Raw genomic sequence first — 23,993 nt, forward strand, 5'->3', positions numbered from 1 at the left:
ATTTAGGAATATGTTGAATAGGACTGGGCCCGTTACACACCACTCTTTACCTCTCTCCATTCTGAAAACTGACCATTTATTCCTTCCCTTTGTTTCCTATCTTTTAACCACTTACCAATCCATGAGAGGATCTTCCCTCTTATCCCATGACAGTTTACTTTACTTAAGAGGCTTCGGTGAGGGACCTTGTCAAAGGCTTTCTGAAAATCTAAGTACACTATATCCACTGGATCCCCCTTTGTCCATATGCTTGTTGACCCCCTCAAAGAATTCTAGTAGGTTGGTGAGGCATGATTTCCCTTTACAAAAATCATGTTGACTCTTCCCCAACAAATTACGTTCATCTATGTGTCTGACAATTTTGTTCTTTACTATAGTTTCAACCAGTTTGCCCGGTACTGAAATCAGGCTTGCTGGCCTGTAATTGCCGGGATCACCTCTGGAGCCCTTTTTAAAAATTGGTGTCACATTAGCTATCCTCCAGTCATTTGGTACAGAAGTGGATTTAAATGATAGGTTACAGACTACAGTCAGTTCTGCAATTTCACATTTGAGTTCCTTCAAAATTCTTGGGTGAATATCATCTAGTCCTGGTGACTTATTACTGTTGAGTTTATAAGTTTGTTCCAAAACCTTCTCTAATGACACCTCAGTCATAGAATATCAGGGTTGGAAGGTCATCTAGTCCAACCCCCTGCTCAAAGCAGGACCAATCCCCAGACAGATTTTTGCCCCAGATCCCTAAATAGCCCCCTCAAGGATTGAACTCACAACCCTGGGTTTAGCAGGCCAATGCTCAAACCACTGTGCAGTATTACTGATTACCCCTACTTCAGAAAGAATTGGAAGGGGTTCTGAGATGGATAAGAATGATTAGGGACATGGAAAAACTTGTATGAAGACAATGGCTTAAGAGCAGACAGATAAGAGGGGACATGATGAATATATACAAAATAAATAAATACATGAATACAAAATATATGGAGAAGATTCATTGGAATCTTAACCCTGTCTCATAACACAAAACCAGGGTCATTCAGTGACATTTAAAGGTGGTATATACAAAATGGTTAAGAGAAAACATTTTCCAATTACAATAACTCCTCACTTAACGTTGTAGTTATGTTCCTGAAAAATGAGACTTTAAGCGAAACGATGTTAAGCTAATCCAGTTTTCCCATAAGAATGAATGCAAATGTGGGGGTTAGGTTCCAGGGAAAAACTTTTTTGCATACAGTACAGTACAATAATTGGGTGGTGTCTCCGCCTTACCCCACACAGGCACAGCCCACTGGCACTGGAGACAATGAGGCAGGCAAGGAGGCTGAAGGTGCTCTAGGCTAGGAGAAGCATGTTGCACAGCAGCAGCGGCAGCTTCCCCTACTCTGCAAGCACCAGGGGTGGGGGGCTCAACCCTAGGCCTGCCCACACCACCCCTTCCCCCAAACCCCCACCCGTAACCCGCCTCTTCTTCCCCCTCCTCCCCCTTTACTCCGCACGCCGTGTCCTCACTCCTCCCCTTTCCCTCCCCTGCCTCCTGGCCGCGGCAATCAGCTGGCTTGCAGGAGGGAGGGGGGAGGAGCGAGGACATGGCACACAGACTCCCCCTACCTCCCCTGCCTCCTGAACACCGCAAGCCATCTGATTGCCCCGGGCAGGAGGCAGGGGAGGAAGGGGGGAAGTACGCCGCATCCTCGTTCCTCCCCCCTCCCTCCTGCCCGCGGCAATCAGCTGGCTTGTGACGTTCAGGGGGCAGGAGGGAGGGGGGAGGAGCGAGGACTTGGTGCACAGGCTCCCCCCCTCCCTCCCCTGCCTCCTGCCGCGGCAATCAGCTGGTTTGCGGCATTTGGGAGGCAGGGGAGGGAGAGGGAGCCTGTGCAGCTCCCCCCTCCCTCCTGAACGCCGCAAGCCAGCTGATTGCCATGGGTAGGAGGCAGGGGGAGGAGGGGGAAGGCGCTGATCTGCGGGGTCTGCCAGTGGGCGGGAGGTGCTGGGGGGAGGCTTAAAGGAGCTGATGGGGGGCTGCCTCCTGTGGACAAAGCAGGCAGCCAAATGAGGTTATAGTGAAGCATTGCACAACTTTAAATGGAGCAGGGACGCAAGAATGAAACAATGTTAAGCGAGAGGACGTTAAGTGGAGAGTTACTGTAACATAATTAGCCCATGGAACTCATTTCCACAAGATGTACTTGAGGCCATAAGCTTATCAGGTTTAATCAGGATTAGCAATATTATATGGATGACATGAATATCCAGAGCTATAGCAGTAAGTATGAGAAGAGTTATGGAAGTAATGCAAGCTCTCTTGCTTCAACCTGTAAGTATTGGGGATTAACTAGAAACTTCAGTGGGGGCAAGTATCCCATAACTGACTACGCAGGACTTCTTGCACCTTTCCCTGAAGCAGCCAATACTACCCACTTTCAGAGACCGGCTTCTGACTAGATGGATCTTAAAGTCTGGTACCTCTGAGTTTTGATCCTCAATGACAGACTTCATCACCTGGGCAGTCATTTAATCTCTATTTCAGCTTCCCTTACAGAAGAGGTCATTCTAGCCTACCTTTCAGAGCTGGGGAGAGGTTATAGTGTTTGTAAAGTGCTCTGGGAATCAGAAGTACAACACAAGTCTTAAATTGTTGATGGAACAAAGAAAGACTGTATCCTGGGCCTTTGTATCCTCACATAGGTCACATACTTCCACAAGCTGTTCCTATTTCTCCCTCCATCAGTTTCTCAAGTAGAACATCCACAAACCTACCTATTAGCAGATGGGAACTTACCCATAGCACACTCATCCACGTCATCAGTACAGTCTGCTCCTTTATAGCCTTGAGGACAGGTGCAGATATAGTGTCCATTCAGAGGGTTGGTATCACATAGAGCTCCCATCAGGCATGGGTTGCTAACACATGCATCATCCAAGTGGCACAGGAGACCTACAGAAGCAAAGGAGGTCACACTAAGCAGTTCATTGAGAAGAATAAAATCTGTTCATCGGGTTGCACCACTCATTTAGCATTCTCCACACTGATTTTGTTAATCTAGGCCCCATTTCCCATGCCAAGAGGCAACTGGAACCATGACAGAAGAAGATGTCACGTGCAGACATTTGCTATTGGAATCTGACCATGTACTGTACAGCATAATACAATGGCATGTCATATTGCTGTGGTTTCAAAGCATTTATCAGTTCTCATTGTATGCTATAATGGTTTAGTGTTTAAAGCATCAGCTGGGAGCAGCTCTTCCTAGCTAGTTTTTCTATCCCCTTCACCAGCTAGCACGGTGCATCTTCTGGTGAAGACACAAATGCAGCTCCCTTCCTTAGTCCTCAACATGGTCAGGAGCTATTGCATAGCCTCCAGGCTGCCAGTGCAGCTCCCTTGGTGTGTCAATGCTCTTAGCTTCTTATCTACACCTGCAGGGGATTCCCCACCAGGCCAGATAAGGCAGCTTTAAAGCAACATTCCTCCTGTATGCAGCCATGTCCCAGTTCCCCACTTTAGTCATACGGGTGTGTTATCTCAGAGGCACAGGAGCTCCAAAATCCAGTCCCCCATCTCCTGGGCTCAGGTTTTATATACAAGCTGTATTCCAGTACTTGCACAGGGCCTCAGCCAACCACACCTTCTCAGGGTAGTATAGCCCTCACAGGGTCTGCAAGTAATTCTTCCTCCCTTGAATAAGGGATCACAACGGTCTTTCCCCTCAGTGTGTGCAGAGTGGCCAGCTTGTCCTGCCCTTTGTCACAGAGGAGTCCTTTACCACCCACAGGGTGACATCAGAGAGCATTTGGGCCCCATTTGCCTGCCCTGAAGTCCAAACTGCCCCAGTTTCTCCTTCTCCAAGGCCACTTCCTTTGCACTGCCTGAATGGTACCAGGGGGCCTGTGTATGGGCCAGGATCTATCCCTGTGTCATGTGCACACATAGGGACAGTTAGGGTTGTCCCGTTAGCCTTCATTTATGCTTTTAAGCATTTCTATTGGAAGCCTCCATGTTAAACAATTTTAATCTTACTGTTCACAATTTACCCTGTGACAGGCCAGATGCTGGCTGGTCCTTGCACAGGTGAGGAGGGTGCAGAGGGTATAAGAAACCTTCCCTTTCACTTTTGCTCCTGCATGCATGGCTAGAAACTTTCCCAAAAGAGGGTCCTCTTCCACACAAGTGGTGGATGGCCACAAAGAGGAGGGCACATTGCACCCTCTCACCGGATGGGGGAGTTGCTCCTGTGGTGTGAGCTCCCTGAGCCAGAAATGAGTAGCACTTTTTAAAGTTTTTTAAAAGGCACATTTTAGTTTACTTTAGAAATGGTATCCTACACCTCTAGCTGTCCGTCGGCAGCACAGAGCAGCAATCCCAGAGCTATGTGCATTTCTCATCCTTACCTGTCTTTCCTTCTGGACAAATACATGTAAATGAGGCCACACGATCAATGCAAGTAGACCCGACAGCACAGGGAGTATTGAAACAGTCGTCAATGTTCTTACTGCAGTCCTCCCCGCTCCAGCCATTGACACAGACACAGCTGTGGCCTCCATTGTGGTTGGTGCAGGTCCCTCCATTCTGACAGGCGTTGGGCTGGAGCTGACATTCATCCACATCTTCAGTACAAAACTGACCTGGGAAGTCAAGAGGGACGAGTTTAACAGAATTCCAGGGAAGCCTTGCACAAGATGCCATTCCACTAACTGAAGAAGAGTCAGAAATCCTGAATACGGGACAGTTTGTGGAATAGAAAATGACTGTCCTGGGAGTACTTCTAAGAAAAACATAATTAAATACACCAGGTACCCACTATTGCTTTAATCTGCAAATGGAGGTGACCCATGCATTGCCAAGTGAAGATAGAAATACTTGCAACAAATAAGCCCCTTGGGCTAACCAAGGGCTAACAGACAACTTCATCATCTTACCAGTGCCCTATCTGAATAGTCAGTGTCCCAATCCAGTCCTTAGCAGGCATAGCTATTAACACAACTGACTACCATCTTCACAGCCTCAGGAGAAAGGCTCCTGGCCATTTAGTTATTGTGACAATGAATTTTCCCTCAGCCCTAGAAGGGGAGACACACTGCCTTGGAAGAACATATACATGGGTATATGAGCAAGGAATAGTTTTGCAGATACCTATCCTTGGAATATCTGCATCATGTCTCTGGACATACCCAGTATAAACTAGATGTTGGTAAAGGCCTGAGCAGACTCACAGTATGTCTACACAGCAAAAGCTGCGCACGACTAGCTTACTCAAGCTAGCTTGAATCCAGCTAACATGAGTACCAGTAGTAGGGGTGACAGCAGTGTGGGCTTCGCAGCAGGCTAGCAAACTGAGTACATACCCGTCTGTGCTGGGCCTATATTACCTGCTCCAAACCCCCGTGGTGCATGTCTTCACTGCTATTGTTATTTTCGCAGGCTGGATTCAAAATAGCTCAAGTAGGCTAACCTGTGCAGAACTTTTCCTGTGTAAACATACCCTCAGTCTAAAGTGGATGCTCCTGGAATTAAAGATGCTGTATTTCTCTTGCCTTCTGAGTGTTAACTTATTTCCAGTCAAAGATCGATTGATTATTTTCTCCTCTAAGTCCACTGAATTTGCAAAGAAAAGTCTCAAGAAAATGGCATCAGCTTTAGCCACACTTTGCGGCCTGCAGTGAAAGCACTAAAAGTGCAGATGGACTTTTTTGTCTGATAGGCCTAGCATCAACCCAGGTGTGTATAATGCTTGTCGTGACACCATGCAGTAACAATACAGTAGGAATGAAGGCACTGACTGTGGTCCTGGAGTAGATTAAACTGATTTTTAAACATCTATATCTAATGTATATACATATTTTTCCCCTCACAGGGACACTACATGGCAGAGTTAAGGTTGTTTGGGTGATTTAACTGTGCATTTCCAGACTTACATGCCTGCTAGTTTAACCTTCACTCTGAATTTCCTGGATTCATAATGCTCATTTGGGGGAATAACTACAGTCCACTAATAGGACACTAGGAAAAAGTTCCTAACTGTCAGGGTGGTTAAACACTGGAATAAATTGCCTAGGGAGGTTGTGGAATCTCCATCTCTGGAGATATTTAAGAGTAGGTTAGATAAATGTTTATCAGGGATGGTCTAGACAGTATTTGGTCCTGCCATGCGGGCAGGGGACTGGACTCGATGACCTCTCGAGGTCCCTTCCAGTCCTAGAATCTATGAATCTATGCTCTAAATTATTGACATGTGCTCAACAGTTAATCCATGTTAATTGTTTGTCTCAGCATTTCCATATTTAAATTATAAATATGAGCCATAAACAAGAAACCAAGAGAACGCTACCATGTTTTATGACAGAACAATTTAACAATTTCAAGATATGTAGTGTTCCCCTGAATTTTTTTTTTCAAATTATAACTTTCAGTTCCAGATTCAGTTAGGTTATGGCCACTTCACACTGATTTAGAGCAACACAAGGCAACTGGAGTACACTGCCCAGTTAAGCTGGGTTTACAGCGGCTTTGCATCGCCTGAGCCGAGCACAGCCCTAGAGTATAAACCCCGTTTTCTCTCTCTCTCCTGCTCCCCACATTTCCCTCCCCCCAACATGCAAATTCCCTTTCCCTCCTGCACCCACTTGTATCTTCCTGCACATCTTTCCATCGTTTCCCCTCCTGGCTGAATAATGCATCAGGCAGTTTTTGAGGAGATAGCTCAAATTAATCACTGTTGCCAACTCTTGGAATTTTATCTTATCTTGCGATATTTAGTGTTTCTTAAAGCCCCAACTCCTGGACTTGTGTGAATACATAAGAATTTCAGTTCTCATTTTAAAAGTTTCCAACCCTCCTAGTTAAGGAGGAAAAGCTTGAAATCGTGCCCCAAGCATAACCCTAGAGGTTCAAAAACCAGACGGTAAATCAAAACCCAACACATATTTTTAAAAGCCTTATGGTTTTTAAATGCTTGGTTTTGGCACTACGGGATTAGTGGTCATTTTTCTAGTTATTCTTCATGACTGGAAGCTATTCTCTCAGAAGTTGGCATGTCTTCAGAGAAACTCAAGGACTACCCTCTTTCAAAGTGGCAATCATCATCTATTGTTCTTAATGGGACTCAGGCCACGGGTTGCCCTTAGAAAAGATGGTGCAGAACATGGTTCCAGGTCATATGACATCATTACATGCTCAGAGTGTCTCATGGGGGCTTTGCCAATTGGATCAGATAGAAAGTCCAATGCAGGAGACCGATCCCATCAGCCCAGGTCTGGAGGCCCTATTCTCTAGGGATGATCTGGGGAATTACAAATCAGTAAATCTCACCTCTGTCTCTAGTGAATTGGTTGAATGGATCCTTTAAACTAGAACAAAAACATCTGAAAGATATGATAGGGTTTAACCACCATGATTTAGGGAAAGGAAAGTTGTCTTTTTCCAATTAGACTTGCATGCATGTAAAGCAGGGGACAAATGAGAACCAGGTGATGTAACTTACATTTTCAAAAAGCCTTTCACAAGATCTCTCAACAAGAGGCTGTTAAAGAAACTAAGTAGCCATGGGGTGAGAGGCAAAGTCCTGTCACAGCTCAAAAACTGGCAGAGACAAGAAAATAGTAAGAATAAGTGGTCAATTTTCATCATGATAAAAGGTTAACAGCACAATGTCTCAAGGATCTCCATGGAGGTCCAGTGTTTAATACAGCTTGTTAATGATCTGGAAAGGTGAGCGGAGCAGTGAGGTAACAAACTTTGCATATGAAAAAGTTATTTATATTAGAGAAACCAAGTTAGGTGAACAGACAACACAATGGCAAGTGAAATTCAATGTTGATAAATGCAAGGTAATGTACATTGGAGGGGAAAGTCAATGAAGACCTCTACTCAGTGGGCAAGTGCAGATGAAAAAGCTAATAAGATAGTATAATGCAGAAAATATTATGCTATTATATAAATAAATGATATAGCCTCATCTGGAACACTATGTACAGTACTGGCCTTCCTACCTCAAAAAGGGTATTGAAATAGAGAGGTTTCAGGCACTGATATCAAGACTGATTGGAGCATGGAAAATTCCTGTGGCAATAGTTTGAAGAAATGTATTGATTAGCATTGAAAGGAGATAAAGAAGGGACATGATAAAATCATCTAACATAATGGATGGTCTAGTGAAGGTAGATCAAGACATTCTGTTCTCCCTGCCTCATAACACAAGAACAAGGGGACATTCAATGAAATTGATAGGTGGGAAATTCAAAAAGAGAAAATACTCCAGCACATGCATAATTAAACTCTGGAATTTATTGCCATAGAATGTCACTGAAGTCAAGAATTTTGAATCTTGCTAAGAGGGATGGATAAGAATACCCAAAGTTATCACAGTTAATGCTAATAAAGCAATGAAGGGAGATGAAGTCCCATCCTCCAAGGTTTAAAGCAATCTCCGTTAGGGACTGAGAGCTTCATGGTGGTGCAGATTACCCCACATCTGCCTACTGTGGGGCTTTTTGCCCCTTCGTTGGAAGCACCCAGTGTCTGCCACCATCAGAGAATAAATAATGGGGCTGATGGACCACGGGTCTGTTCCAACATGGCAATTCCTGTGTTTCAATGTCAGAGTCTTTTCTCTGACCCTCCTAGGGCTCAGGATCAGATCTCATGGATCCAATACTTTGGATGAATGCTGATTCTGAGCCCCTAGAACTCATTTCAATAATTCTCCACAAGGCACTATGACCACAACTACCCCTCTCAGCCTGGAGGGAGGCTTAGTGGGCACATTATTCATGTCTGGGGAGGCTTTTCAGGAAGAGGTCTCCTTAATTCATGCACCACCACAACACCTTGCTGGACCCATGTCTTTTGGTCCGTCTGGTGTCTTTCTGAAGAATTTGTAGGCATCACAGGCACAGCCATTGGCAGCAGAATGGCTCTTCCCCAAGGCATAAAAGGCACCTTTTGGGCCCATCTGAAACAGAGAACTTACCCAGGTGATTAGGAATAGCTCCTAAATGCAAGGGTTTTTGATGATCTGCCATCTTGGGCAAAGCTGGAGGCAACCCAATATAGCAAAAACTACCAGTATTTATCTATTATCAAACATAAATCCTGAATCTGAATTAAAAGTAGATTAGATATAAACTACAATCATTTTAAGATAACGATGGAAAACAAGGATAATTTCATGATCACTCCAGGAGGCAGACACTGGAACCGAGGTACTGTTAGAAGGGATTTTAAGCCTTATGACTTAAAATGTTGAGCTCTAGTGAATCGTACATGCCCCTAACCGCCAACTATTGCCCGAAAACAGTTCCATGATCTAGTGGTTGCACATGCAGCTCCTACTGGGGGGCTCTGTGGAGGCACTATTATAAATGAGAAAAATGAATGATGTGGAAAGTCACTGGTGGTATGGAATGATTGGGTGCTCTGAAAGGGTGCTGGCTGGTGAAGTGCTTTGGGATGGGATGGTGATGGAGAAGTGGTGGAAAGAAGATACATCACCACATTAAACCACTCTTCATCTCGTCCATCCCTCTCTCTTCACCTCCTCTAGAAAACACAGTAAACTTGGGAAAGACCTAATAAGTGAAAAGATCTGTAAGACAAAATATAAAAGTCACAAAAATGCTCCATGTTCTCAAGCTAATACAGCAATGTATTTTTAGTAATTACCTAAAGACCTATAAGGTCTGGTCTTCACTTGAAGGGATTTGCTGGTATAGCTGTACCAGCAACCTGCCCCCAGTGGAGAGACAGCTTATACCAGTTCCACAAACAGACTACATTATATGAACAAAACAACATTTTTGCTGGTATAACAACATCTAAGGGTACGTCTTCACTTACCGGGGGGTCCGGCGGCAGGCAATCTATGTTCTGGGATCGATCCCGGAAGTGCTCGCTGTCGACGCCGGTACTCCAGTTCGCCGAGAGGAGTACGCGGCATCGACGGGGGAGCATTCCTGCCGCGTCTGGACCTGCGGTAAGTTCGGACTAAGGTACTTCGAATTCAGCTACGTTATTAACGTAGCTGAATTTGCGTACCTTAGTCCGAAGTGGGGGCTTAGTGGGGACCAGGCCATAGTAGGGCTTCTGCATAGTTATGTCGGGGGGGGGGGGGGGGGAGAGGGAGAGAATGGGGATTCACTGGTCAACACAACTATGCCAGCCACATTTATAAGTGTAGACCAGGTCTTAGTAGGAGAAAGTAACCAAAGATGATAGCAGGAGTTAGAACAATTGTCTTATCTGTTAGTCTCATCTCACCCACTAATCCAGACTCAGTATCAGGCAGTCCAGCCCTCTTCATCTTGGAGACAAGTTTATGCAAATGTCTTTGAGTGCCACTGTACAAGCCCCTCAAGAGACTGCTTGGCACATTCAAAGAGTACTTCCAAAGCTGGAAGATCACTACAAACATGAGGGAACAAGAGGAACATGTGTTCTGGATTGGCAGATGTTCATTCTCCCAGAGATCATTTAACATATTAAAGTTGCACTGTTTCCTTAGTGGTCATCTGCTAATCCAGACTCATTATTGGGAATTAGCAAGCAGCGCAGAATGATATTGAAGATCTGGTTTATATTTCATAATTCATACTCAATGCAATCCTAGCTAAAGCAGGAGTTTAAATTCTGTTGAACATGAATCCTCACACTGTGGATGAAGCTGAATTTGCATGGCAGATTCCAGAATGAATTGTGGTCAAGTACGTTGGATTTTTTTCTGGGGTCTCCCAGGATTTGCATCCCTGAGCTGCAGCTCTGCCACCTTTGCAGGGTGCAGGGTGCCCTCCCCCCACAGTGGCTAGCTCTGCCAATTTATGCAGGGGGTAGAAGGGAGAAAAGGGATCATAATCCAACGTTTCCCCCTACCCTCCCTGACCCCTTTCGAACAGCTAATCCCCAATCGAGATGCTATAGGGAACAGGACTGCACTCTCCCATAGCTTCTGACCAGCCTCTGTACATTTTAGTGCAAGGGTGCTCCTTGCTCTCCCATGGAAGGGCCTGCCAGCATCACAAACATTATATCACTCACTGTTGGGTAAGGATTTAAAATTTCTGAAAAGTAAGAAGCAAATATATTCAGTAGTTTAGGGCTCAGAGAGCTGATTACTTTGAGATTTCAGAGCCAGTATCGCCTTTCTAACCTGGTTAATTTAAAGCCTTTGTTTTATCACTTGAAATGTTATGGAGAAGTACTTTGGAGCTGAAAATTATCCTGTGCATAGCCCATTTTTTGCCCCCACAAAATTAATATTACTTGTTATTGTATCTATTTCTGCAACAGAAGCTGAGGAAATTGGTTTCTGTCAAAAGAGAAAATTTAAACACAAGAAATGAGAGCACAAGATCTTATAGCAATTTTTTCACTCTAGCTCTTTGATATTTGTCAGCCTTCTTGGCAGAGAAAAGTCACGCCACCTCAGGCTGACTTGACCAAAATTCCTCCCAGAGGCTGCCAGCCACACTGTGGCACTTTCATCCACCAGTACACAGGGCAGGCTCATCCTCACAGGGATTAAAAGGTGCCCAAATCCCACTGTAATTAAATGGGAGCTGAGGTGCTTAATCCCTGTGGGTTCCTTTGAAAATTCCTGCCTAAAGCTCTGCTCCCTGGTGCAACAAATGAGAAGCACAGGACAGTCACAACAATTGAAGTAAGAAAGCATCGACCCCCATCCCTGAAGAGAATCTTAAAGTAAGAGCAGTTTGTTAGAGACAAATCCACTTCTTGAGTACAATCCCAAGATGAAGTTAACTGGTGGATTCAGCTGCCCTAGCCCCATATGCTTGTACATACACTTTATCTAAGAGACATCTACATTCAGGTGAACAGGTGCACTCTCCATCTTAAAGACCATGGATTGCTTTGTCCATGAACAAATGGCTATGGTAAAGCCCTGATGACATCTAAAAGCAACTGCCACTGTGGTTGTCTACTAGCCTTTTATACTTCCTCTTCCTGTCCCACACCTCTGCTTCCGGCATATGGGGCCTGGCCCTCCTGGCTCCACCCACCAGGTGGCTTGCGGCGTTCTCTCTGTGTCTGCCACGCCTCCTTGCTACAGAAACCTAGAGATGATTTTGGGGGAGCTTCACCAAGAACCACCTGAGAAGGTGTGCCAATGACAAATGCAGGAAGTTGCCTGACATCAGGGTCTACCCGCAATGCCAGGTGGACCACAGTTGAGCTTCTTGAAGGTGAGAGCAGCTGATCATTACTGACAACAACAGTTTCTGGCCATTGCACAATGAAAGCAGGATTGAATCCTCAGAGAAGAAGAGTAAAGGAGAGGAAAAACCAAGCGCATTCCCCAGCAAAGTGGGGAGTCTCCACAGCTTGTTAGCTTTGCTGCAGGGGCAGGAAGACTAGGCTGAAAGCACCAAACAGCCTCCAAGGGCTGAATTTGGACACCAACAGAGAAATTCATGTTTGCAATGTGAAGTGGGCCAGACTACAAAGAATCAAGCCTGGCAGATGGCTTCTTCAACAAAAAGGGGCTTAGAGACTACACAGTACTGTTCTTCACAAGATGCAGCACAGATTACATTAGGTATCCACAATACTGTTCCACACAGGACGTGACAGAGATTAAGAGTGATTTGCTATAAAGGAGAAATTCAAATTGCAAACGATTTAAATTGGTCTCAGTTTGATAACCAAGCTCTACAAGAGGAGGCTTTAGAAGAACACTACTAAAGCTTAGCACTTACATTCTCCAACCATGTCACAAAATGGAACATCTGTATAGGCTAAGCATAGTAATAAGCTTGCTTACACATACATAAATTGTGACCACACTTTTTTCCAAAAAAATACATAAATAAAAAAGCAATAAGTGGAGCAGCACTGTATCAATTCAAGATCACCCCACAGGATTTTGGCTTCCAAAGCAGTGGCTGCCTTTACTAAATCATAAGAGACCAGCAGTATGAGCTGTCACTTTCAAAAGACTCCAAGAAACAGATTTTGCTTCCCAGCCCATCTCAGTTAAAAATTAGCAAAGCTCCACTATACAGCCGTAAACAGATGAAAATTAGTTTGGCTACATAAGAGAGGCTACATAAGAGAGGCTCCATGCTTCACCAAAACACTCATGCAAGACATGTAAAGATCTGTTCCTGCAGCTCCATATCTGGTTATTTTAAGAAATCCCAACCACAGAAGTATCCAAACCCTGCAGGGTTGATAGCAATAATCCTTGCATTTACCCAACATTACTCACTTGGATTTAAGGCAGAATTTAATTCTGAGGATGCCTCAGTGGGCTAGTAATAGTAGCATCCCCTCTGAATGTTTATGTGATAACCCTACTAGATTATGGTGGAGTAGTAGTAACAAAGGATGACCCCCAGCTGTGCTGGATGGACATGGAATATTGAGAACCTGTCACATTACCATGCAAAGATTCAACATAGAAAGAATCAGAGGGGTAGCCGTGTTGGTCTGGATCTGTAAAAAGCAACAGAGAGTCCTGTGGCACCTTTAAGACTACCAGATATATTGGAGATTAAGCTTTCGTGGGTGAATGCCCACTTCGTCGGATGCATGTAATGGAAATTTCCAGGGGCAGGTATAAATATGCTGGCAAGAATCAGTCTGGAGATAACGAGGTTAGTTCAATCAGGGAGGGTGAGGTCCTCTGCTAGCAGTTGAAGTGTGAACACCAAGGGAGGAGAAACTGTTTCTGTAGTTGGCTAGCCATTCACACTCTTTGTTTAATCCTGATCTGATGGTGTCAAATTTGCAAATGAACTGAAGCTCAGCAGTTTCTCTTTGGAGTCTGGTCCTGAAGTTTTTTTGCTGTAAGATGACTACCTTTACATCTGCTATTGTGTGGCCAGGGAGGTTGAAGTGTTCTCCTACAGGTTTTTGTATATTGCCATTCCTGATATCTGACTTGTGTCCATTTATCCTTTTGCATAGTGACTGTCCAGTTTGGCCAATGTACATAGTAGAGGGGTATTGCTGGCACATGATGGCATATATAACATTGGTGGATGTGCAGGTGGATGAATCGGTGATGATGTAGATGATCTGGCTAGGTCCTGTGATGGTGTTGTTGGTGTAGATATGTGGGCAGAGTTGGCATCGAGGTTTGTTGCATGGATTGGTTCCTGAGTTAGAGTTGTTATGGTGCGGTGTGTGGTTGCTGATGAGAATATGCTTAAGATTGGCAGGTTGTCTGTGGGTGAGGACTGGCCTGCCTCCCAGGGTCTGTGAAAGAGAGGGATCATTGTCCAGGATGGGTTGTAGATCACTGATGATGCGTTGGAGAGGTTTAAGTTGAGGACTGTAGGTGATGGCCAGTGGAGTTCTGTTGGTTTCTTTCTTGGGCTTGTCTTGTAGCAGGCGGCTTCTGGGTACACGTCTGACTCTGTTGATTTGTTTCCTTATTTCCTTGTGCGGGTATCGTAGTTTTGAGAATGCTTGGTGAAGATCTTGTAGGTGTTGATCTCTGTTTGAGGGGTTGGAGCAGATGCGGTTGTACCTCAGTGCTTGGCTGTAGACAATGGATCGTGTGGTGTGTCCGGGGTGGAAGCTGGAGGCATGAAGGTAGGCATAGCGGTCGGTAGGTTTTTGGTATAGGGTGGTGTTAACGTGGCCATCACTTATTTGTACTGTGGTGTCTAGGAAGTGGACCTCCCGTGTAGATTGGTCCAGGCTGAGGTTGATGGTGGGGTGGAAGCTGTTGAAATCGTGGTGGAATTCTTCCAGAGTCTCCTTCCCATGGGTCCAGATGATGAAGATGTCATCAATGTAGCGTAGGTAGAGGAGGGGCGTGAGTGGACGAGAGCTGAGGAAGCGTTGTTCCAGATCAGCCATAAAAATGTTGGCATATTGTGGGGCCATGCGGGTGCCCATAGCGGTGCCACTGGTCTGGAGGTATATATTGTCACCAAATTTGAAATAGTTGTGCGTGAGGATAAAGATAGAAAGATACATCCTGGTGGGAAACTCATGCTACACCATTTAGATGAATTTCTAAAGAGTAGCAACCATGTCTTTTGCCTGAGGTGCCCAGTGCATTTTGGACACAATATAAAATAATATTTATCTAATTTAATTTGACATGGGACAATGACATGGAAATAAAAAGTGAAGGTTCCCTTAGCATGAAAAGTAATTTCCTACATTCATGGGAGATGCCAGGTAAAGACTAACATTTCCAAACATATTTTTTTGTGAAAATGAAGCTAAGGTTGCAGGAAAGTATCATTGGATTGAATGTATATTGCTTTAAATGAACATTATGAGTTAAAGATTAGAAACGCAAAAGTTCAGAGTCAAGGTTAACCTAAAAGAAATCCAAATCACTGAAAGCGTGAACAATCAATGTTAAAGCAACCAAACAGCTGTAACTCTGCCCTCATAGGTCAGCCTCCCATCTTAAAAATTTGTGCACCATAAAGTATTGAAAATGTGTGCCAGAGAACATTAATCTTTTTTTTTGTACACATGCTCCTCCAATACCACCTGTGCTGTTTGATCACCATATTAACCTTTGCTCTTTCAATGGAAGTACTACAGTTACAAGATCTGGGCACATTTTAGCTGTTGTCCAGTGACACCAATAACTGATCGCTACATGTCATATGACCTGTTTCAGTGAGGTGCCAATCTCTCAGGGGGGAGGGATAGCTCAGTGGTTTGAGCATTGGCCCTCTAAACCCAGGGTAGTGAGTTCAATCCTTGAGGGGGCCATTTAGGGATCTGGGGCAAAAATATTGGTCCTGCTAGTGAAGGCAGGGGACTAGACTTGATGACCTTTCAAGATCTCTTCCAGCTCTATGAGATAGGTATATCTCTCTATATTATACTTAATGTCCTCAGCAGTTCACAGAATCGAGCCTTCAGAGCAGAGATAGCAGTGAAAATGCTGAGATATTGCTGAAGGTAGAACTGCCTGTTATTGATAGTAGTTTAGGTTGTATACATTCATATACAATCAGCTTTAATTCTGAATTTTCATGGCATCTAAAGTCTGCGTGGTCTAAAATGCCAGTGTTCTAGAAAGGTAACATATACAAAGTTCTGATGTGCCCGCAACCTTAACTTTACCTTAAAATGAAGGTAATTCCCACACAAACCTTTTCTGTAAAAATTTAGACTAGTTCTAGAGAGCAAAGGGGACAAGGGATGCAGCACTCCTTCCCTTCCCCTTGCTTTTGCAGAAGGGGAGCCTTGTTAATGCACATGTAAGATCCTCCAGAGAACACCCATCTCCTGCAGACCTTAGGATGTACACAGGAGGAGGGCTCTGCCCGGGTAAACACTTCTGCCCCTTAAGGGCCTTCGAAGCTTATGACAAACTTCCTGAGCCTAGCAGCCCTCAGCCCAGGAGGCTCACTGTGGGGAACTCCAGCCTTTGCCTTTGAAAACCTTGAGAATTTAACTATAGCCCCTACCTCCCCACAAGCCTTAGCAAGCTCAATAACTATCACCAACCAATCATGTGAGCCATAGAATGGGCGAGTTGGCAGTCCCTGCCAACAAACCTATATGCCTAGCTAGGCTCATGATGGCCCAACAAGGCAGAATGGCCTCCTCAGGGGACTATTACTAAGGGTCATGAGAGGGGTCAAAAGGGTACCCCATAAATCTAAGGCTCAGGAGGACCCCCAGATCAGCCTAAAGCTTGCAAAGGCTGCAGGTCACAACAAATCTTTTAAGGTCTGCAGTGTGGGGCAAGCATGAGAGCTCAAAAGATTCATTGGGGTTCTCGCACTGAGTGCCTCCCTCATGCCGTCCAAGGCCCCTGCTCTCTTCAGTTCCACGCTCTGCAGGTCTCCTGCAGGTTAGGGCTAGGAGAGGCAGCGACTCTTCAAACATAGATTATTTTCCTCCACTCTTTTCCCAAGCTCAGACATAGAGAAAAGTGTTACAAGTCAAGCTCTGGGACACCTCACCCGCTGATGTGTTTTCACTTAAAAACAAATTGCCTGATTAAGTTTCAATTTTGGTGGAGAGTTATTTTGCATTGACAGGCCTCCTTTATGGCTGGTTTACAATGAGGATGATTATCTGTACCAGGAAAAAAGCTAGAAAGATTTTATGAAACCTTCAGTCTCCAGCAGCCAAATTCCCTACCTTAAGCTTGCCTGAGCTGCTGATCCATAGAGATGTTCATATTTAAAAAAAACTTTAATATCGCCTAATCTACTGTACAGCTCTGAAGACTACTAGATCTCATAGGAAAGTCCAATTAAGCTTTGGTTGTTTGTTATACAAGGAGAAAAGCGCATTAGAGGTCCACAAGAGTACAAGAAGCCTGTGTTTAGGGTCAGAATTCATGAACAATTTGTCCATTTCACTTTACATTTGTAGGAAAAATTCTACATTGGCTCCAGATGTTGTCTATTAGTTTTGAAGCTGTTTCTTTACTGGTGGATTTTGAAGTGGGGGCAAAATTACATTAAACTAAAAGTCAGTTGCAAACTAAGGAGTGGCTCGTACCGCACCATAATCACACTGATGCATTCACTTAGTTTTGCTCTTTATGAGGGCCAGAATCATCTCACCATTCAACAAGACAGTGTGTCCTGTAGGCTGCTCCGTTACATCTTGTACAATATTTTCCTGAACACTACACAACATTTTACACAGTACAGTTGCATTTTTATGCAGCTGTGGAATGTGTGCTATAGCTGTAAGGTGACAGCATCCTGCAGTAGTCACAAGGGCATAATCCAAGTGAAGATTCAGTCATATGTATCTGGTGCAATTATTTTTTTGTTTTATATTTATTTAATGCTTGTGAAAGTCTCAATGGTTGTCAAGCCATAGAAAAGAAATGGCACAGCAGGCGTAACATATGATTCCCATATATTCTCTCTCTCTTTCCCCTACCAATATGCCTTATCCCAGATTTGTTGGGACCACCACCCAATGCTAAAATGGGAATTTATCCTCCATTGTTGGGGTGGCTTTGACGTGGTCACCATCTGCTAAGAATTTCACTGACACTCACCATCACAGGTTACTCAGCAGGTGTTAACAGCTTTCAGACATGCCCACCCTAAACTAGATTTAAACTGGTAAGTAAAAGCTTTTGCATCCCAGTCCTATGAGCCACTGAGCCCCAGCAGAAATGTGTTACACAGTACCTACCTGTCCACTGCGGGAGGCAGTGACAGTTGTAAGTGTTCACACCATCCACACACACCCCGCCGTTCTGGCAATTATGATTTGGGCAGTCATCAATATTCTGCTCGCAGGTGCTTCCTTCAAAGCCTGGCCAAATTAGAAACACATGAGACAAATTATTTTCAGGGGTCCGTTAAAGAGGATTACCTGTCTGTGTGAAATGGTGTTTAACATGCTTTTCCTGTTGATCTAGCTCCCTGCTGCACAATGGAGCAGCAGTCTGACCCAAGACTTGTCAGTAACAATATTCTGCCATTACTGAGCCCAAAGTGCTTGGACAGGTAGGTTGGCTTGTACAAGTAAAACAATTGTACTCCAGTCAGCTAAAGACTTAAGTCGCTTTACTGATCCTGCCCCTCTCCAGCTTGGGGGGAAAAGGACCAGACCAAGCAACAAGAACATATTCCAGGAGTTGTGAACATCAGCAGTTTGACTGGCCCCATTCTGGGCAGTACCTGGTGGCTAGTCCCCTACTACCTTACTCTGTTCTCTTTATAGACTTCCCTGTTGCCTTAATGAACTAACATGCTGCAGCAGTTGTTAGTGCCTCTTGATAATACCCGGCTCCCAGGTGTGTTTACTTGGGTTAGCTTCATCTCATCCAGCCTATAAACTAAATCCTGAAGGAAGAAGAACAACTCTCGTTCCTTTTGGCCAGTTTGGCTCATGCTTCCTCCCTTCCCCTATATTTAGTTCCTTTTATGTTCCAGGCCAGTGCAGAATACCCTTCCTGCTTGGGGACTCTTTCTTGCTTGTCTTCTCTCCCCATTCTTATCTATCTGTACCCTCCTCAATTTGATTTTCATGCCCTGACCACTTAGGGTGCCTGAAGAACCCAGGGCACTTCTCACAGGAAGCTATCCTTGTACCCAGGCCAAACTCCAACTCCTTAAAATCACCCTGCAGTTTCTGTTGGATAAGGCATTCTTCACTTCTTGTACTAAAGGAGGCTGCATTTCAATGTGGCTCGAGTGAACGATTCCAAATATATAGTTTGTAAATCAGATTAGTCTCTGGGGATTTTTGGATTATTACGACAACCCCTTCATCCAGAGAGTGCACTCTTCCCCTCGAGTGTCAGTGTTCTGTTATGAACACCTCAGAGCTAGATTAGAGAGGTGTAGCTCTGATGCCAGCTCTGGAACAGTGATTCAGGCTCCCAAGAAGTTATGGTCATGGGCTCCCCCACCTCACAGACTTCAGAGCATGGTGAACATTAGATCAAGTAAGTCCCAAACTGAACAGGTTTCACAAGCATACTCACAGGACCAGGCATCTAAGACACATTGGAGAGTCAGGCCAACCTGCTTTTGAGTTCAAGGTCGCACAGAAATTAGGCTGTTTGGGAAAGTTTTCCGATCCCTGATTTTTCCAGTTGTCTCATCTCATGAATGCTGTGTGCACCCCCAAACTTCCCCAGGTAAACTTATTTTGTAAAAAGACCAGATCATTGTTCACATGCTGCATTCATGCAACCAACATGAGCAGCAAACACATCCAGGACCATCAGCCCCAAGAGCTTAAGTGCCTGCCCCCAGAGCTAATGAGGAATTTTCATTGGCTTTGGTGACATTAGGACTTTCCCTGTTCTCTAACAGGTAATGCCCAGAGGAGAACTGCATATTTAGCTATTCTACTGTACCTCATATGAATTTCAGGTGCTTTGATATGTGTGTAAAATTAAAGAGTAAAAAACACAGAGACGGAAGAAAGCTATTAAATCATGGAGCACTTCCCATGCTTGAATTCTACACTAACATTTACTGTTTAGTCCTCTGGGAAATCTTGTGAGGGGAATAAATCACTATTCCCATTATACAGATAGGCAAAATGAAACCAAGGTTGAGAGTTGTTTTGTAATCCAGGGTTTCTCAATCCGTGGGTCAGACCCAAAACAGGATCAACAGAATGTTTCAAAGGGTCGCATGGGGCTGGCTGGGCTCACCTTCCTGCTCTAGGCACTGCAACCGCTGGGGTCTCAGTGACACTCTGGTTTGGCCCAGACGTCATGACAACGGGAGTCCGGGTAGGTCAGATTTGAGTGAGTGGCACCGCACCCCTATGAACCAGGTCACAACTCCCCTCAGACAAATTTGGTCTTGCCAGGGGGGTGGGGCCAAACATGAGCAGTGCTGCAACCCCAGACGTTGCAACGCCTGGAGCAGAGAGCCAAACCCAGCCAGCCCCACAGCACAGGAGCTGCAGGAGCTGCCACTGTGGGGTTAGTGCCAGGCAGGACCCAACTCCTCCAGGGGACAGGATACGACCAAAACCACCCCAGGGCCTCCACCACCAGACTATTTACTGGGTTGTGACAGGCCATAAACATTTACAAATGGGTTCTGAGCCCAAAAAGGTGAGAACCACTGTTCTAGCAGATTAGCTATCTATCTAGCAAATAGATAGCAGCTGCAGAAGCAATTTAAGCAGGTACTGCTACACTCGGGTAAAATGGGGCCCAACGAAGTCCCATTCAACCCAGCACTTTCCAGGCCAAACCTATGCAGGGGAGACCCTGCCTTTGGGCACTAGGACAATGTGGTGACTCCTCTCCCCAGGGCCACATGGCTGCAGGGAAGAACGTGCAGGGAGGAGCCAGCCACAGACCAAAGCCAGTAAAGCAGCTTCAGAAGCAGGGGACGTCAGACACTGATGTCTATTTTCTACAGGGTTGACTGGACATTGTTGTGCTGACTGGCTGTTCGCTCCAATCCCCTCTTCCTTAATCTTTTTCATCTCAGCTTGTCTCCATTCCTGCTCTTCATACCTTCCCACCTCTTTTTGTTTAGCAAATCCCCTCACTAAACCCCAACCCCAAAAAAGTTAAAAGAAAAACTGTGGCAGTAACAGGATGTTTGTAGGCCACCACACTGATCACTATGCTTGTAAATTTGTTAGTCTCTAAGGTGCCACAAGTACTCCTGTTCTTCTTTATGCTTGTAAGTTATCCCTTACACCTACCCTTTGTCTGGTCTATGGAAATGGTAAATGCTTCAGGGCAGAGACTGTGTACTACTTAGGGTTACCATATGTCCGGTTTTTCCCGGACATGTCCGGCTTTTTGGTAATCAAACCCCCTTCCGGGGGGAATTGCCAAAAAGCCAAACATGTCCGGGAAAAATACCGTCCGGGCACTTCCCCTCCCGGGCTCCAGTTGCTCTGCTCCTCCCCTGACTCTTCGGCTCTGTTTAAGAGCCAAGCTGCCCAAGCGCTCCGGCTTCGGGCAGCCCCCTTGCCCCTGGACCCCGAGCCGCCGGCCGGGCACTTCCCCTCCTGGGCTTCAGCTGCTCTGCTCCGGCGGCGCAGGGTCAGGAGGCAAGGGGGCTGCCCGAAGCCGGTAGCGCTTGGGCAGCTTGGCTCTTAAACAGAGCCAAAGAGTCAGGGGAGCTGCGCTGGGGAAGCGCCGGCCAGGGGCACAGGGTCTGGAGGCTGCCCGGCAAACCGTGAAGCCGGTAGCGCTTGGGCAGCCCTTTTCGCGTGGCTGGGAGGGAGGAGGGGGAGTTAGGGCGGGGACTATGGGGAAGGGGCGGGAAGGGGCAGGGCTGGAGGTGGGGAAGGGGTGGGGCCAGGGCCCGTGGAGTGTCCCCTTTTTTAATTTTTTAAATATGGTAACCCTAGTACTACTGCTGTCTGTACAGTGCCTAGTACAATGGGGCCCTGTCCTTGTCTGGTCCCTAGGCACTACCACAATAAATAGTGACCTGAGTTCTCATAGTTGTCTTGCCAAAGGCAATGCCACAAGTGACTTCTGTGCTTCAGTTTCTTCATAGGAAAATACTGATATCCACATCTGCCTGCCTTGCAGAGGGTTTGTGAGGTCTAAGTAAATAAGACCTGCAGAATACTAGTAAAGGCAGCCAGTGGAAGAGGCAAGAGAATAATTTACCAATTACTGGGTCCTGTCCTTGCATTTATTTGTTGATGCCACCGACACAGGATGACAATCATTAGGGAAGCTGCATGTCAGTTAGATCAATACAGCAACTCAGCATGAAGTGAAAGTACTGTGTGCACTTTACGAAGCTTGTGCCAACTTCAAACAGGCATTACAAGCAGTGCATAGCATCTTAAATATTTTGAAAGCACACATCTACTGGTGCATATTTCCTATAGCATGGACATGTCAGGTACTGTTTTGAGCAATGCAGTGCTTAAAACATGTTTGGAAATGGCTTTGAATAGAAACCACCAGCCCCATCCAGCAAGCTTATTCAAAAGCCCCAGGTACCTTACCAAGGACAGAAGATCAAGATGAATTTGAAGCATCAAGGGCCACACTGTTTTGAAGTTACAGCTCCAAAAATGCAAGTGGTCAAGTTTTTTGGTAACTTCTGATCTCCCAAATGCCCCATCCAATTTACTTTATTTCAATCCTTATAAAATACAGCTCAAACTTTAGAGGTGTGATTTTTATGCCTATTTCAGGTTGTGTACATTCTGCAATACTGTGGCTGAATTTGTAGTGGAACTCACCTCTTGCTGCAGAATTGTCCTAAAGTTCAGCTTTAATTGTTAAAAGTTTGATTTCTAGCCCTTCTGGTCAAAGTGCGTATTTGAAGTTCTCAGCATGTAAAACAATGCATTGATGCCTGCCTGAGTCTGTCACAAGCCTGAAATAATGCAGAGGAGCAAACTGCTCCCATTCATGTCAATCAGGGCCCCATGAACTGACACTGCAGCTACAACACTTAGCATTTTTCCCAAGATACCACAGAATTAATTATTTTGCTGCATCCAGACACCTGATGCTGTTTTGTGTCTCCCTGCCCTGTTGGGACCAGACTGCAGCTGGGTACATACTCAGGTGGCTAGCCCAAGCCACTTCCCATGCTGCTGCTGCCACACTGCTATCTTTAGCATGCTAGCTTCAATGGAACTAGCATGTCTGTCTACTCTCATTGGGAAGCACGCTCCCAATGGCTATGTAGACATATTTTTAGAGAGATTAGGGTCTCCCAATACCACAAGAAAAGCCCTGCATCACACCAGGCAGGATAGACCATTCTATTTAATATGCCTTTTGTGTCACATTTCTAGGATGTTCTGCTTTAAATAAAGAGCAGTTTGAGGCCACAGTTGTATGACATGGTATCAAGTACTATCGAACACATGAAGTTATTTCCTCTTTCTACGAGGTATTCCAGTTCTCACACACAGTCTGTTCTGACAGATTCTTTCCTGGACAAGCTCTTAGAATTCCCTAGGGTTCTTATCTTAGTAAATGGGTAATTATTGTGATGGATAACAATGAATAGTCACTTTCCCAGCCACGAACTTCCTCTATTGACTTGTTTAACATTCTGTTGCCAAGTCAACTCCTTATTTGTCAGATATTTACAGCTATAAAACTCATTCTCACCACAATTAAAAGGAGTTTAAAATGCTGCAAGTTAAACATCTATCTCATAAGTGTCATTTACTAAAACTGACTAACCTGAAAAACTTTCCATCTGTTTAGAATTAGGAATGGTCTACAGTTTTTGTACCAACTTGTCTAAAACTGGAGAAAAACTAAGTTAAACTGATACAACCTCTAGTGTGGATGAAATTATACCAGTATAAGAAGGGTTTACACTGCCATAGCTTTTGGTAAATTTGTCTCTAAAATGCTGAAATTTCCCCTGATTTCAACTAAGTGACTTAAGTTATTGCGACATTTGGATTATATAAACACACACAAATGAGTTGGGAAACTAAAAGTTTTACAATCAACTATACTGTGCATTCAGAGTAGCTGCATCATAGAATCATAGAATGTCAGGGTTGGAAGGGACCTCAAGAGGTCATCTAGTCCAATCCCCTGCTCAAAGCAGGACCAATTCCCAACTAAATCATCCCAGCCAGGGCTTTG

At 45.0% G+C, this 23,993-nt stretch overlaps 1 protein-coding gene across 5 annotated transcripts in view; it reads right to left on the reverse strand.

Annotated features, from left to right (window-relative positions):
• NOTCH2 (notch receptor 2) overlaps window positions 1–23,993 on the reverse strand; it is a 146,960-nt gene that overhangs the window by 74,164 nt on the left and 48,803 nt on the right. For 2 of the 5 annotated variants that reach the window (XR_006174623.2, XM_008163149.4), the window contains exons 5-7: window positions 18,107–18,229; window positions 4,393–4,626; window positions 2,783–2,938 (exon numbers count right to left, since the gene is read on the reverse strand). Coding sequence is in view for 2 of the 5 variants with exons in the window: in XM_008163149.4 (XP_008161371.3) it covers window positions 2,783–2,938; window positions 4,393–4,626; window positions 18,107–18,229 (513 nt within the window). In the remaining 3 variants the exon portion in view is untranslated. Of the gene's footprint in view, window positions 1–2,782; window positions 2,939–4,392; window positions 4,627–7,481; window positions 9,585–18,106; window positions 18,230–23,993 lie in introns of those variants that run through there. The other 3 variants (XR_002888087.3, XM_042851028.2, XR_002888086.3) reach the window with 3 other exon arrangements.

The sequence above is a fragment of the Chrysemys picta genome, chromosome 8 (assembly GCF_011386835.1).
Source record: "Chrysemys picta bellii isolate R12L10 chromosome 8, ASM1138683v2, whole genome shotgun sequence".
In the NCBI taxonomy this organism is placed as follows: Eukaryota; Metazoa; Chordata; order Testudines; family Emydidae; genus Chrysemys; species Chrysemys picta.